At 32.5% G+C, this 13,635-nt stretch overlaps 1 protein-coding gene across 21 annotated transcripts in view; it reads right to left on the bottom strand.

Moving 5' to 3' along the window:
- LOC105482774 (collagen type XXIV alpha 1 chain) overlaps positions 1–13,635 on the bottom strand; it is a 421,145-nt gene that overhangs the window by 296,019 nt on the left and 111,491 nt on the right. For all 21 annotated transcript variants that reach the window (XR_011617622.1, XR_011617589.1, XM_071087115.1 and 18 more), the window contains one exon: positions 1,699–1,752. Coding sequence is in view for 19 of the 21 variants with exons in the window: in XM_071087115.1 (XP_070943216.1) it covers positions 1,699–1,752 (54 nt within the window). In the remaining 2 variants the exon portion in view is untranslated. The remainder of the gene's footprint in view (positions 1–1,698; positions 1,753–13,635) is intronic.

The raw sequence follows: 13,635 nt of genomic DNA, 5'->3' as shown, positions 1-13,635 counted from the left end.
GACTCTTTTGAAGTACATTATTTAAATTCTCTAATCTTCATTTTTCTCATTAAAACAGAAATACCAATATCTCTTCTCATTGTAAAAATCACAATAAAATTTGTCATATTAGGCACTATAAAAATTATAAAATTTTCAATACTGTTAAATTATTTATGTAAGTATCAGATTTTAATGATCATTATTAAATATTCCAGCTGATTTGTGATTGGTCTTTTGAACTCATTGTCATTACACTTTATAGTCTTTAAGATAATTCCTAATTCACTTTATGTCACTGTCACATTATTTACAAGGCACAAAGTACATGAATGTCCTTCTTTTTTTGCAATTCAAATTCTGTTCTGAAACAAAGGCAGAGAATATACTATAGGGGATTATAAACCAGTAAACTAAATATATCCAGTTGACTCTTGTATTTTAAAGATTTTAAAAACTCAAAATGCTTCTGAAGAAACATTATTATATTTTAAATGAAGAGCAGAAAACTTTAAATATTCTAGGAAAATGTTAATATTAATATAATATATATAATTAATATTAATTGAATTATATAAATCAATTATATATTAAGATATAATTAATATTAATTACATATTTAGATAATTATATAATTAATATAATTTATATAATTATATAATTAATATAATTTAAAAGAAAACTTCAAATATTCTGGGAGTCTTAATAGACTTCATGGATAGTAACTGACAAAAAATTATGTAAAATGGCTTCACACTAGGTACACAAGAGCACAAATGGCATTAAAAATAAATAATGTTTACTTTATTATGCTTGAAATACTCTTCAGAATCATATGCAAGAAATAAAGGTAAACATTCCACTTAAAACATCATTCAAGTTTTTAACAATGTATTTGAAAATCAGTTCTACTCTTATCTGCTATGCCTTATAACAAATGAAACCTTGGCTGAATTCACTGAATGAGCTAATATAGTTTTAATTTGGAAAACAGAAGTAAAAAAGAAGAAAAACAAACTATTTTAAACTCTTTATATTAGTGATTTACTTATGTGTAATTATTGGAACTATTCCCAATTTAGGCTACAGAGATTTTGTGTTTTTTCTAACTCACTTTAAAATTATGAAAAGAATATGTAAATGGCATAGATTGGGAAATAGCTATTGGATGCTTTTTAAGGGCAAAAGCTAAAGCTGTTTCTACCTAGTGCCAAAAAATAGCAATCTATCATCATTCTTTGATGATATAATTAAACTAATTTTAGGACAGTAACTCTTTCTCAATCTGAACATTGACAGTTAAAAAATCCCAAAGTAGAATAATTTTCCCTAAAACACTAAGAAGTAAGGTGGATCAATGACAGGTTTGAATCCAAAGAGCAATCACTGAGTGTACAATTTTTATATAAGTCTTGTTGGTACTTTCATGTATAAGAGCCAATATTGTGATCATATATTTTTAATATTTTACTTAAGCAGTTATACCTATTTAACATCATCAAAATAATTAATTTAAAGATTGAATGTCATGATGAAATTTGAAATATTTCTGACTTATTTCCCAAGTTGAAAAATCACAAACTGGAATGTGCACAGTCGTGTGGAGACTGTTTTTCCAATAGTGTTTATTCACAAATATTATAATAAGGACTGTAAGTGCAGTGCTATAAAGTATGAATGATGTTAGAATGCAAGACTGGACCAACATAATGTACTCACAGGACTGCCATCAAGACCAGCAGGGCCTCTGTCTCCAAAGTCACCTGGAAAACCCTGTCACAGGGAAAGAGGAAGAATGCCAACATATATAAAGAATTCATTTTTGCTGTATTTTCTAATAAAAAATTTAGTAATAGAAAATATTTATTTCCTAACTCTTAAACTGTAATGCAACAAACACACTCTTTTGTATAACACACGTAATTGATTTTAAATACAATATTTCAAAAAATAAAAAACTAAATACAATATTTCTATATGTTATAAAATTATTTTATATGCCACATAACATATACAGAAAATGAAACTGAAGTTTGTTCATCATACATAAAAAATCACCAAATGAAAGGAAAAATAATGAAGATTTCTGATTGAACAATCTTCAGTTATCTCTGCTATTCCAAACTGTTCCTATACTCACTCCACAGAGAATAAAACAGCTAGTATTATTAAGCACTTACCATGTGCTAAAGGCTTTATGCACATAATTATATATACACACTTCATTTCATCTTCATAACAGGTCTATTTAATAGATACTAATAATCTCACATTGTTGTTGAGGAAGTTAAAGCACAGAGAGTGTAGGTCAGTTGCTCAAGGTTAGACCATTAAAGATGGGTGGGACAGAGATGTGAATGGAGACAGACTGATCTAGAGTCCATGCTTTTTCAACTGTGCTGCACTAAATACTTTAAATCATTCCAAGACACATATGTAAAACAAAAAATCCTTTAAGTACAATTTTATTAAGGAAAGGAATAATACACATAAATACTACAAACTTAAAATGAGGTGAAAATTAAAAGCTTCCCAAATGCCTATTGAGAATTCTACATGGTAAAACTATGAAGGACGGTAAAATAACAAACCTTCTCATTGTAGATTCTATTGTAAAATAACTCAATGCTCAGCTACTCTTACTTTATAAAACTACATTTTTCTCTAAAGATTTACCATTCCTCAACTTTAAAGCTCACTTTTTAAGAGGCTACTTTATAAAAATGTTTATAAGACTTACTATTATAAATATTTTCATAATATTCATTTACAACAACCAGGAATAACAAAAATAAAAGTCTATCATTAGATTCTTATAATCTCTTTACTTAGGCAAGTCAGTATTAAATATTATGTTTAACAGACTGCCAAAAATTACTGGTTCCCAGAACAAAAATAAATAGGTTAAACTTAAAAGATAGTTTAACAATTGAAAAAATGTACAATGTTTCTAAAATGTAGTTAACTCCTACTAGAAGCACAGTTTCCCTTATCCTGTAATCAAAGGATAATGTAAAAACCATCTGTGTAGCCAAATATATTGTAGCCATACTCCCTTCAAAGTTAGTTGAAGTTCAAGCAAGCATTTTACTTTCATTGTCTTTGGAAGTCAAATTTTGTTGTCAACAACTTGCAACTCTGCAATATATTATCCTATTCAGTATGAGCTAACATGGATATTTGAAAGTATTTATGACACACAGGTAATGGAAAAAGTAGAAGAAATATATACTACAGTAAGTCTGAAACATAAGAGATGATTGATTTTCTTAGATAGATCATAAGTAGGTTTTTCAGAAACCTCACTGAAATAATAAAGTATAGGGGACACACTGCATGATTCCATTACTGTGTAATGTCCACAACAGGCAAATTCACAGGGACATAAAGTGGATTAGTGGTTGCCTGTGGCTGCTGATGTGGGGGAGGAATGGAAAGTGACTCCTAATGAGTACAGGATTTCTTTTGGGGGTGATGAAAATGTTATAAAATCAGATACTGTGATGGCTGCACAATTCTGAATATACTCAAAACTGCCAAATTATACACTTTAAAGGTGAATTTTATGGTATGTGAATTATATGTCAATAAAGTTGTTCTTAAAAAACAACCTGAACAAGGAGTGGGATTGCTGAAAACATCTTTGGGAATTCACTCAGGATTGCCTAGAGAATGTGCTGTTCTCCCCAGTCCTTCCCAGTCCCTTGCATCCAGTGGGAGAAACTGCTCTCTGGCTCACCTTCCCTCAAAATTAGTAATTTCTCCCCACCTAGCAGAGGGAAGATGGGAGAGAGAAGAGGGGAAAGAATTGTGATCAATTTTTCCCTCATCACAAAATACTTACTTTCTACAACCAGCATAAAAACAATGCAATACTCATTAATTTCAACTTCTTATTCTTCCGGTAGTTCACAAATACGCGTATTAGTTGTTCACCTTGACTTTGCCCCTGAAATAATTTAGATGAGCTGAGTAATATCTACTTTAAATTTTTAATGTATTTTTCTTTATTATTATTATTATTATTATCATTGTAGAGATGGGGGTCTCACTGTGTTGCCCAGACTCTTCTCAAACTCCCAGCTTCAAGCGATACCTCCTGCCTCAGCCTCCCATAGTGTTGGGATTACAGGCGTAAGCTACCATACCAAGCCCTTGTGCATTGTTTCTTTTCCCACTTTATTACTCATTAAACATTTCATTTTAATTCTCTATTCTTGACAGAGATGATTTATTCTTTTAATCCGTCTTATATACTGATCATGTATTATCAATTTTTGAAATAATTTCTATGAAATCTAGACACTTCTTGTTTTATGAAATATTGCACAGCTAATACCACAAAGGCACTATTTGGCTCTTTATTAGATACATAATATTTTCTTTTAAAGAAAATCATACCAATGTTTTATACTGTTGAATCTCCTTGCTTGTTTATTGTTTATTCAGTTGTTTTTCAATGTTAATAACTGCATTAATATTTTTTAATACAGGTGAGGTTCTATATTCTTTTAATCATGAGCCTAAATGTTTGCAGCCACATAGGTTCATTGCCAAAAAATGGTCTTCAAGATTGCTTGTGAAATATGGAACAGTATCTTTTTCCTTTAATTTTATAATACAAAAGACAGTCTCTATAATTTCTTTAACCAGTTGAAAGAATGTTGAAGAATGAAATATTTTGTTATATTTGCCTGGTAGAAAATTATAATCATTAATTTAAATCAAATTGTGTTTTCCTAAAAATACTCTCACATTGCCAAAGGACATAACGGCCATTTTCCAGGATTATCATGCAACAGAGATAGGAAAGCTCAAGAGTTTTTGCTTTTCTTGTTCAATTTGCCAGTTTCATGAATGTAATTTTTACCTTCTAATGAGCATGCCAGAGTCGCACCATTGCTTCTGTGCTGTATATAGTTCTCTTTTTCACATTTTGATCAGTTAAAATATTTTATGTGATAAAGAATACGATGTTTCAGGAATTCAACTAATCTCTTCAACTTGTGAATAATTTTCTATTTTCTTGTTTATTTCCAATGATCAGTGTGGTGGACACTTTAAAAGATCTCCGAAGATTCCCATTTCCTGGTGTTCACACTTTTCTATGACATCCTCCCTTTGAGTGTAGCTAGCACCTATGACTTGCTTAATCTAACAAATAGTATATAGCAAAGGTGATGAGATATCATTGCCATGATTATGTTACACTATATAAGACTGTCTTAGCAGCCTGGAGCTACAGGCTTCTCTCATGAGTTTGATGAAGTAAGCAGCTGTGTTGGAGAAGTCCATGTGGCAAGAAACTGTGGGTGACTCTGAAAACTGTGGACAGTCTATAGGACCTGAGGGTGGCCCATAGCCGAGAGCCGGCAAAAAGCCAGAGCCCTCCATTCTACAATCTCAAGGTAATAAATTCTTCCTACAACCTGAAAGAGTCTGGAAATGAACCTTCCCCCAGTCAAGCTTAAAGATGATAATGCAGCCTGACACTTTGATTGCAAACTTATGACTACAGCAGAAGACTCAGTGAAGTAACACCTAGATTCCTGACCCATGAAAACTGCAAGATAATAAATGAATATTGTTTTCAGCTGCTAAGTTTGACGTATGTTATTAATTATGGTAAAATAGCAATAGAAACAGAAAACCAGTTAAATTGTAATTAAATCTTCTTTAGAGAATATATAAAGTCTTATTTCCAAATTTTACCATAGGTAAATGCTCAACATAAGTCTACGGTTGTTTCTAGTTTTAAAAATCTCAAGTAGATCATCTCTGAAGATTTTCTACTGCTGTCTACTTCCTATTACAAATTATAATTAACAACAAATTAAAAAATATTAAAATTTTTGTATTTACTTTTTAAAAAATTTGACTTAATCTTATTAAATATCTGTATTTCAAACTTTATCATTCTAGCATTTCATGTCCATCTATTGCCAATGTAAAAAAATCTTATCATACTTCATGAATTTTTTGTCCATACTTATGTAAAGACAAATTTAATAATAATATGCATTGTTTAATAATGGAAAATGCCTGTCAGTCTCCAATTGCAACTGTTGCAAATATCACACTAATTCTATTACCTCAGGAACAATAAATTATAACAGAAAGAAAGGATAATAGAAGCTTTAAATTACCAGAAAACAGTATTTTTATCATGTAAGATTCTATTGCATTCATGCTGAGAGAAAAATTAGATAATTAATTTCTCTTTCCTTTGATTGAAATGCTTCTACTGCCTTCTCGAACCCTTACCAAAATCTTGAGCAGTTTCTGTCTCCAATGTCAGCAATGGTACCACTTACAAACCTTCACGGCATTCAGATATGAAGATACAGGCAAGAGATGTGGAGAATTTCTCTGAAGCCTAAACATTATTAATTTAAACTGTGGTACCCAGCCTCAGTGATGGACCTCAGTGATCTTTGATTCCTGGACTCCTGGTATTCATGCTCTTATGTAGTCCAGACCCACTCTGAATTATGTGAGCCTATGTGACCAAAAGAATATAGAAGTGACAATGTGTAATTTCTGAAGCTAGGTCATAAAGATACCACAGCTATCACTTTGCTGTAGTATCTTTACACCACTCACTCTGGGGGAAGCCAAAGTTATGTTCTGAATATACTCAGCAGCACTGTGGAGAGGTCTCCATGGGGAGGAAGTGAGGTCTCTCACCAACAACTAGCACCAACTTGGCCAGCAAGTGAGCCTCCTTAAAAGCAAATCCTCCAACCCCCAGTCAAGCCTTGGGATGACAGTAGCCCTAACCAAAATCTTAACTACAACCTCATGAATCAGAACCACCCAACTATGCCACTACCAAATTCCTGACCCACAGAAACTATAAAAATAATATATATTTATTGTTGTTTTAAACCACCAATGTAATTTGTTTCATAGCAATAGATAGCTAATACATAGTAACAAGAGCGACTGTCTAGGATCACAGGGCATGCGATGCCAGTGCTAAGTGCTGGATCCTGAATGACAGAGGCACTCAAGTATTTTAAATGTATGATATGCAGGGCCCTCTAAAGCTCAGAGCCCACAGCAAGTTTCTCTGATTCCTGGGTCTAACAATGGTCCTGTTATCAAACATGGTAGTTATTAAACACTAAGACCAAAAGAAGTTTATTAGAATTGATAGGCCTGAATACATGTATGTGATATTAATATTTTAGATCACTCATAGATACTACATTTGGTAGTATATTTAAATATGTTTAAACAGTGAAAACCTTCTTCCTTAGCATGTCCAGTAAAACCATTATTTTCCTAGCTCCACAAACAATTTTTTAAAATGTATATAAAATAACTAGGAAAATAAGAAGACCAAGATAACCATAAAATGGTCACAATGACTATATTTACAGAATTTTTAAAAAACAAAAGCAATGCAAAAATCCTTCAGGAGAACATATTTTGTTATTTCTAGAGGAAGGTTTAGAAACAACATATTTAATCTGAAGTAGAAATGAATATAAATTATCATAGAAGGTTAATACTAAACAGGCATTAATAATCATAACAGAAATAATTTGTTCCAAAACTAAGCATTGAAAATACAGGATCACACTAACTTGTCTAGAATTAGAAACACTAAAATTTAACTTAGAAGTTATTTTTACACATTCTGCATATGAATACATATTACCAGGAAATACTGGTATTTTAAAATCCTTCATATATAAAACAAGATCACTGCAGGAAAAGGCTGAAGTGTGAAGTATTCTGTGATGATCTGATCTCTTCACCCTTTTCCTCACAGCAAGGACAATTTGATCCACACTCAGGGTCAACCGAATCCTCATAATTGAGACTAATTCTAAACTTCAGCAGAAACATGAGTAGGTCTGGCCCTATTCATGGAGATTTGGCATCAAGGCAGGCTTAATGCTAACCTGGGCCTCAATTTCCAGATTCAAGTTCTGGCCCTGTTCTAAAAGACTGATTACCACATTGTGTCCTTTTTCTTGTGTCCAAAAACCAGATGTGGTATACAACATCATGTTCTATCCCTCAATAATAAAGCTCCCACCTTATTCTTGCTATTCGCCCTCCTAGAGAATATCATCCCTGAGCCCAACCTAGGCCTAACTGCCACATGTGCACTCACACTTCTGATTTTGATAACCTACAAGGCTCTTTGAGTTGTCCCTTACGTTATCCACCCTGAAGATAATTTCCATATTCCCACCCACTGGTGTTACATCCCTATGAAATCAATCATGTTCTGCCTGGACTTCCTCCAAATTATAATATGTAGTTCATTGGGTGTCCCTCTTCTTAGTGTCTATGCCAACCCTGGGGTGGGGTTAATTAAAAGTCCTGAAATCTTCCATACATCCCGTCATACTATTATATATGTATGTTAGCCAAATATAGCTACTACAGACTATGCCCAGTAAAGTAGAATACATAAATTACATTTTTCCTGAAGGAGGCAGAATTCCTTAACAATTAATAACAACTTTTTCATAATGTTCTAGCTAGAGTTGTACTTTATGATCGAATTAACTGCATTTTCTTCCTAAAACAAAACAAACAAGAGTCTCTAAATTTTCCACAAAATGTATGTATCTGAGATGCTACTATGCAATATGTATTTAAGACTGTCTTGGGCTAAAGATAAAAACTAATAACAGATGTCCAACACCAGGATTTTATATTCTGAAATTCTAACTCTAGATTTAGAAGCCAAAATACAGTTTACTTCAAATACACTCTTCTAACAGAAAAACATACGAGAAAAGAGGCACAGGCACTCCTTTCTGTAATTAGAAAAGTAAACATCTCGGAAGTCTGGGTGCCTTAAGGGTGTTATTTTGCCCACCATTCTAGGATGTGATATTTTTATCTTCAGAGGAAGAAAACTAAGTACAGTTTTGCTGTTTGTCAAACTTTAAATGTAATGTGATTTGATTATTTATAATCTATTTCTAAGGGTCTGAAAAATTCCTTGAAAAACATCAGTATTCTGATAGCAGTTTTCTAGGTGTTGTTGAAAGTAACTCCCATCTCCAATTTCATGTTTATTTTCAATCCTGGCAAGTCAGTTCTGGCATAAATTTTTTAGGTCTGTGGAGCCATATAAATTTGCATGGCTAACTTGGTACAAGAGAGAGACTACTGATTAAATCAAGCTGAGAGCTCTGTAAATGCCTTTTTTAAAAGCAACTATAGAATTTCCTGATTGTAGCACTACAAAATAAACTTTGGAAACTTTACACTAAAAAGGAAGCTACTTGGAGTGAGGTATAAGAAATCTAAAGTTATCAAATACATAACAAATCCTCTCTCCCTGCCTCCCCTATTTATTTTTATTTTTATTTTTTGAACAGGATTCTTCTCTTCTGTTATGCATCAGTGTACTTAGGCTTTTAAAGAATCTGGCTCACATCAGATATGTTCCAAGAAGATTCTCAAATAAAGACATTAAAGCATGTAAAACAAAACAGTAGTAGTTCTATGGTGTTGAAAGGCTCCTGATCAATTAAGATTGACTACTATCTTGTCTTTTCCTGAAATCTTCGGAGAATGAACTTGAGTTGAACTCAAATATCCACAGATAGAGAGCAAAAGGATGAGACAATTATAGACTCTTGGGCTTCTCTATCTTCAACGGTTAGTTTTATTGAAGGCACAGACAGCCTCAGGGTATTCTCTAATATTAATTAACATTAAGGGTTTTGATCCAATTGTGACATGTAGGGAGTGCAGGAGGGAAGGAGAGGAAGAGGTCGGAACTACACATCACTATCCAAAAGCATGAGGACATACATTGACTAATAATAACTGATTACAGGAGGTCTTTAAAAATAATTGTTGTGATTAGCAAGTACTTATGCTAAAATCCTGAAATCAAAAACGGCTTAAAATACAAGGAATAAAAAAAATTTCAAATGCCAACAATATAAAACCAAGGAACAAGTGAATTTGTTAATATATTTTTAAATAATCTTTGGTTCTAAAATATACCAAATGCCTAACAAAAACAGTTTTCCCACTTCAAACTAATGGTCCTTACTGAAGAAAGAAGTGTGTTACAAATATCAATTAAATCTAATAAACATAACATTTCATTTTGGGAAAAAAGAACTTTCTGGGAAATAAGATTTAAGTGGAAATAAACACAAATGTTAAATTTAAACATACCATTATGAGGCTAAATAATAAATACTTTTCTCTTTTTAAAAAATAATTACCTCTTGAATAACCAAAATAATATGCTATTATAAAATGTGTCCATTTCAATTGCATTCATAAAATATTTATACTGTCTAAGAGAAGATAGCTCTTATTTGTAAATCTATAAGTTCATTAAAAGAAAAACACAGACACCACTAAGCTCATTCACGACAACTTAATTCCATGCTTTGTGTTTACTCAGAGAAATAAGTGATCATTTGGCTAGCAGTATGAGCACGTGATTTATAGCAACATCTTCCCAAATGTAAAATTAGTAACGTTACTAACTCGTTGGACAATTTTAGACAAGACTTTTACTTCATTTCCATGCTATATGTATATATAATATGATTACTATTTTTGCAAACGATTCCATATGAAACATGAAGCTTTACTACACAGCTGAGAATCCAATTCAGTAGTCCAAAGAAACTTATCCTGACCATAGGTAGAAAGACCTGAACTGAGATTTTGAAGATTTTTATGGCTATTGCTTTCACCGTATTGACTGTCAGACTGTTTCATGCAATACATAAAACAGAAAGTGAAGTAATTTACTAATTTCTGGGCTTAAATTCAGAGTCTTAAAAAATCTAAGTATAAAATGCTAATAAAACTTCATAGATTTCTCTAAAAATAGCTACTATTGTTCTATAAATCATATGTTGTAACTCTTTAAAACTGAATCATACTCCATGCTCATAAGACTAACTGTATCGCTCTACCTAAAATTTAAGGAAACCAGCTCATTTAAAACCCAGAAATCAAAACATATCATGAAACTCATAATTACATACACCTTCTATGTACCCACAAAAATTAAAAATAAAAAAGTTAGAAAAAACCAGAAATATGAATTTAAAAACTTAAGGGTAATAGTTGTGATAAAGTACATCTTCTAATACGATTCTACCTAATGATAGTAAATGAAATGATATCGTATCTACACAGCAGTACAACAATGAAACATCAATCCAAACTTCTCCTTCCTTTTTTTTTTTTCTTTTTTTTTTGAGACGGAGTCTCACTCTGTTGCCAGGCTGGAGTGCAGTGGCGCAATCTTGGCTCACTGCAACCTCCGCCTCCTGGGTTCAAGCAATTCTTCTGCCTGAGCCTCCTGAATAGCTGGGACTACAGGCATGCGCCACTACGCCCATCTAATTTTTGTATTTTTAGTAGAGACGGGGTTTCACCATGTTGGCCAAGATGGTCTCGATTTGTTGATCTCATGATCCACCCACCTCGGCCTCCCAGAGCGCTGGGATTGGAGGCATGAACCACCGTGCCCGGCCCAAACTTCTAAATAGCTCTCAAACCAGCAGAAAATTAAAACGGTTTTTGACTCATGCAAAGCCAAAAGTTTCTCAGATGCTGGTACGTTCAGATTTCAGCATTTCCAGGTTTCTATCACATTCTCTCAAAGGTATAGGTGTCATCAATCTACTTCATAGTAGCCTGGAATCTTTTACTTCTGTTCTGTATTTCACAATTAATAGTAAACATAATTTAACAAATTACCAGGAGAACATGACCATATTCATCTTCTACACACCTACTATTTTCTACATCAAGGAGAGTGGACAGATTATCAAAAGATCTTTTCCTTTTACTGTTATTAAAACAGTAATAAATGACCATGTTTCTCATGGAATTTTAATCATCTGAATTGAAATACAAGAATCCTATGGTGCATAATATCTTTTGAAGATGATTTTATTTATAATAAACAGAAAGAATAAGGGGGGCATTTATACATAGGATAATATATTCTGGGACAGTCTCTGAGGTGAGCCTTGCCATAAGTTGACATGTGGCTGTAACTGTATTTTATTCTAAGTATTCATATTTTCCTTATAAATATAGACAAATCATTTTGTGGTAAAAATGATAAAAAAAGTACATATAGCATACATAATATATTACCATACTAGACAGACTTTAAAATAAACAGTCAGAAAAAATGAATATATGTTTTTCAAATACAATTTTTCAAAAGATCTAAATCTATTACATATGCATATATTTTAAAAGCAATAAAGCTTTGCAAATTTTATAATAAAAAGAAGAGTGCAATCAAACAAGAGCCCCATAATCATTTCATTCACTACTTTTCCACTGTTTTCTTAAACTCCCTTTTTCAATTCAATAGGCTCCGGTTGGATAATTTTATAATTCCCTATGGATTACAAAACCAGAAGTTGTCTATAAAGGTCTCTGGATAATTTCATAATTCATTATAGTAGGAAACTAGCAATTACCTATACATTGCCAAAGCTAAAATCAAGTTGATGTCTACATGAGATCAGCAATATTAGCAAATGAAATAATTGGTGGAAAAAAAAAAAGAAATAATTGGTGGTTATACATATAAGGGCTTTGAGAAAATATTCAATTTGCTCATCAATGTCTAAAATTCCACCATTGCAGGTTAGTTATTTTGTCTTAAGACTCTATGTTATTTTTAATATTTATTTATTTGTTTATTTATTTTGAGATGGAGTCTTACTCTGTCGCCCAGGCTGGAGTGCAGTGGCACGATCTCAGCTCACTGCAACCTCTGCCTCCTGGGTTCAAGTGATTCTCCCGCCACAGCCTCCTGAGTAGCTGGCATCACAGGCACCCGCCACTACACCCAGCTAATTTTTGTATTTTTAGTAGAGATGGGGTTTTGCCATGTTGGCCAGGCTGGTCTTGAACACCTGATCTCAACTGATCCGCCCACCTCAGCCTCCCAAAGTGCAAAGATTACAGGCGTGAGCCACCGCGCCCTGCCTTCACACTCAATATACTTAAAATAATTGCCAAAGGGTAAGGCAGCATTTTAAGCATTGGAAGTAATTTATATATTATGGCAAATGATTTTCTTGGTTCTTTTATTAATAGTATACATTGATAGGAGAAGGGTGAAAATTTGAAGATACAGAATGGAGTAAACAAGACTAAAGAAAACAAACCACCTATTGTCAATCTTTAGAATTTTAGATTAGAAATTGGATGCCCAATAAATAGAAAGGCATTTTCTGTTGGGATATGTGTATGAGAGCTAAAATGTAAAAATAAAATAATAATAATAATAACACACCAATGTATTCAAGTATAACAGAGCATAGTTAAATGAGATGGCATACAAAATACTTATTACGGTGCTTGAGAACTTAAAAATGGTGATAATAGCAGTAGTGATGGCAGTTTCTACTGTTATAACCATTATAAGATTAGCTTTTAAGTTCAATGTAATTGCAGGAAAACAAAACGTTTGGCTTATTTTGTATTTCTTGACAGTTTGGTAAGTTTATCTTAATATATTAAAATCTTTAAACTTTAAAATAACTGTATCTCAATTTGGCCAGACGTCATGAAAAAACAACTCATGCGTCTTCTAAGCAGTGTGAGTAGAAGACAAAGCAGAAATATCTAAGCAGTAAGGAAAAGGATTCTGGATTTAGATTCTGTGGA

This window comes from Macaca nemestrina, chromosome 1 (assembly GCF_043159975.1).
Source record: "Macaca nemestrina isolate mMacNem1 chromosome 1, mMacNem.hap1, whole genome shotgun sequence".
Taxonomy (NCBI): domain Eukaryota; kingdom Metazoa; phylum Chordata; class Mammalia; order Primates; family Cercopithecidae; genus Macaca; species Macaca nemestrina.
The sequence above is the reverse complement of the archived record's forward strand: the minus strand, read 5'-3'. Positions and strand labels throughout refer to the sequence as shown.